Here is a 3,276-nt window from a genome sequence, read left to right as displayed (position 1 = left end):
TTTCGATTCCCAGACCGGGCGTTGTGAGTGTTTATTGAGCGAAAACACCTAAAACTCCACGAGGCTCCGGCAGGGGATGGTGGCGAACCCTGCTGTACTCTTCCCCCACAACTTTCTCTTACTTCCTGTTTCTGTTGTGCCTGTAATTCAAAGGGTCAGCCTTGTCACACTGCGTCACGCTGAATATCCCCGAGAACTACGTTAAGGGTACACGTGTCTGTGGAGTGCTCAGCCACTTGCACGTTAATTTCATGAGCAGGCTGTTCCGTTGATCGGATCAACTGGAACCCTCGACGTCGTAAGCGACGAAGTGCCAACAACAAAGTACCAGTTTTCTTGTAATCAACTTAAACCCTTGAAAATGGTACCTCAACATTGCCACAGTGAACTGACTGAAACCACTGAGAAAGTTAAAGAATAACATTATATGTATATGAGTATAAGTAGTGAATATGTATTATATTCTCACCAGCTTGTGGGTCATCGGGATGTTTGTCTGGATGACAGGACAAAACACGTGCTTTATATTCTGCATTGATTTGCTCTATCTGCAGAAAAGAAAAAAAAAAATGTTTGATGAAACATTATAGAGAAAAGGGACATATAATGTAAACATAATTTTAAAATATTTTGTAATTATGCTTGATTAGGCAAAACAGACACATGCACACAAACAAAAGATTGTTTTAATTGCTAATGTTGTAAATACTGATATTGTTTAGCTTGATATGAAAATATTCTTGGGTTATTTACATTAAAAGTCACTTAACCCTTTTGTTACCATATTTCTGTGGAAATATACCCTCTTATTTCAATAAACTTCTGAAATAATGAAGAATAGGCATAGGAGTGGCTGTGTGGTAAGTAGCTTGCTTACCAACCACATGGTTCCAGGTTCAGTCCCACTGCATGGCACCTTGGGCAAGTGTCTTCTACTATAGCCTCGGGCTGACCAAAGCCTTGTGAGTGGATTTGGTAGACGGAAACTGAAAGAAGCCCGTTGTATATATGTATATATGTGTGTGTGTTTGTGTCTCTGTGTTTGTCCTCCCAACATTGATTGACAACCGATAGTGGTGTGTTTACGTCCCTGTAACTTAGCGGTTCGGCAAAAGAGACCGATAGAATAAGTACGAGGCTTACAAAGAATAAGTCCTAGGGTCTACTTGCTCAGCTAAAGGCGGTGCTCCAGTATGGCCACAGTCAAATGACTGAAACAAGTAAAAGAGTAATAGAGCAAAATAATTTTGCTGTTTATTAAGCTGATGTTTGCAACATAAATTAGAATGAAATTTTGAAGAGAAATTTTAATTTAGATCACTTTAAAGTAGGAAGCTTGTACCATAAAACCAAGGGAAGTCTTGGGCAGGTTGGTGCCAGAAGTATAAAGCTACAAAAAAGCACTGAAGTGGCTCATACATAAGAATAGAATTTTAACAATATGATGGGTAAGATGTGGATGAATGAGAATATTCATTAATACTGAAGTGGAAGATACATTTATTCTTCAAATCCCAGATATACTTGGATAGTGGTGTTGTGCCTCTTCTCTCTTCATGCCTGAACAAAAAGTTTTTGGTTGTATCTGGATTTAACATGTTGTTTATGAGGCCTGTATAGCATTTTGTACTGTAGCTACACTCTTTTGAAAGCATTTACTACTTGAAGGATAAGTATTACTATAAGGCATTTGCTATGTGGTAAAGCATCATGCATGATTACCTATGCTAATTTCCTCCAATTAATTTTAGATAAGGGAGAAGTGAAATTGTCTGTACAGTGGTAACTTACCATAACGTTACTCCTATAAAAATCTCATGGAACTTATGGTTAGTAGGGAATTGTTTACTGGTTAAGTAACAATAGAACTAACATTTAAACTGAAAAGTGGATGAAAATATACAACTTTCCCTCTTCTGGCAGTTAGCTTTAGAAGTATTTTATTCAGGAATGTATTGAATTCTATAAGCAGAGCCTCTTTTGCTTATAACATTACTGTGAAGTTTGACAGCACATTTAAATATCTCTTCACCAGAAGATATTCAAGAGAGTCTCTGATATTTCTCAGCAAATTTTACAGGTAGAAGGGTGATTATAACTCCAGACCAACCAAATTAACTTGTAAGTAAATTTGGTAGATGGAAACTGAAAGAAGCCCACCACACACACACATATATATATATATATATATATATATATCATCGTCATCATCATTATTATTTAACATCTATTTTTCCTTGCTTGTATGAGTCAGACACAACTTATTGAGGAAGAGTTTCAACAATTAGATACCTTTTCTGTCACCAACCTTCACCCATTTCCAAGTAAAATAATATTCTCCATGACTAGACATGTTTGTATAGAAGATTGGAAATGGAAACCACTTAGATGATGGAAACATTCGGTTTAGAACTATCATATGAAGCCAAAGCAAGGAGACAGTATTATACACACACACACGTATACAATGGGCTTCTTTCAGCTTCCGTCTACCAAATCCATTCACAAGGTTTTTGTCAGTCAAGGGCTATAGTAGAAGATACTTGCCCAAGGTACCATGTAGTGGGACTGAACCCAACACTATATGGTTGGGAAGTAAATTTCTCATCGCACTACCACACCTATGTTTTTATACACACACATGACAGAAGTAAATAGACACCCCATAAACATTGTTCTATGCTTATTTTAACTTGAAAAGGTTTATATCCTTTATTAATTGACATTTTTATGTTTCAGGTTCTATAGGTGACTGTTTAATCATGCCATGTACAAAAGAAACCTTGGAACTGTCTGAATTTCAAAGAGGCCATATTGTAGGTTAATCTGAAGGTGGACTTAGTGTAAAACTGGAGAAAACCTTGGGATTCTGATTTCTACAGTTAATAGAGTGATTATGCAATTCACCAGAGAGGGGAAGGAGTCCACATCACCTCACCCAGGTTGACCAGGACCCTCTGACAGGAACCCTTTGCTTTGTTAAGAGAAGTGTGGGGGATAATTTTTGTTGCAAGGCCTTTGACATAGCAGAACAAGTTGATGTCAGTCCCAGAACAGCTGTCAGGTATCTCTGCAAACTTGGCTACCATGGCAGAGCAGCAAGAAGGAAGCCACTTCTTTGAACAGTTCAGTAGTACTGCGTGGCACCTAGGGCAAGTGTCTTCTACTATACCCTCAGGCTGACCAAAGATTTGTGAGAGGATTTAGCAAACAGAAAGAAAGTTGTTGGATGGATGGATGGATATATATATATATATATATATATATATATATATA

At 37.5% G+C, this 3,276-nt stretch overlaps 1 protein-coding gene across 1 annotated transcript in view; it reads right to left on the bottom strand.

Annotated features, from left to right (window-relative positions):
* LOC106881696 (dnaJ homolog subfamily C member 12) overlaps positions 1-3,276 on the bottom strand; it is a 21,797-nt gene that overhangs the window by 14,889 nt on the left and 3,632 nt on the right. Inside the window, exon 2 of the mRNA XM_014932162.2 lies at positions 470-548. Within this exon, the coding sequence (XP_014787648.1) occupies positions 470-548 (79 nt within the window). The remainder of the gene's footprint in view (positions 1-469; positions 549-3,276) is intronic.

This window comes from Octopus bimaculoides, chromosome 4 (genome assembly GCF_001194135.2).
Source record: "Octopus bimaculoides isolate UCB-OBI-ISO-001 chromosome 4, ASM119413v2, whole genome shotgun sequence".
In the NCBI taxonomy this organism is placed as follows: domain Eukaryota; kingdom Metazoa; phylum Mollusca; class Cephalopoda; order Octopoda; family Octopodidae; genus Octopus; species Octopus bimaculoides.
This window is presented reverse-complemented; position numbering and strand designations above follow the sequence as displayed.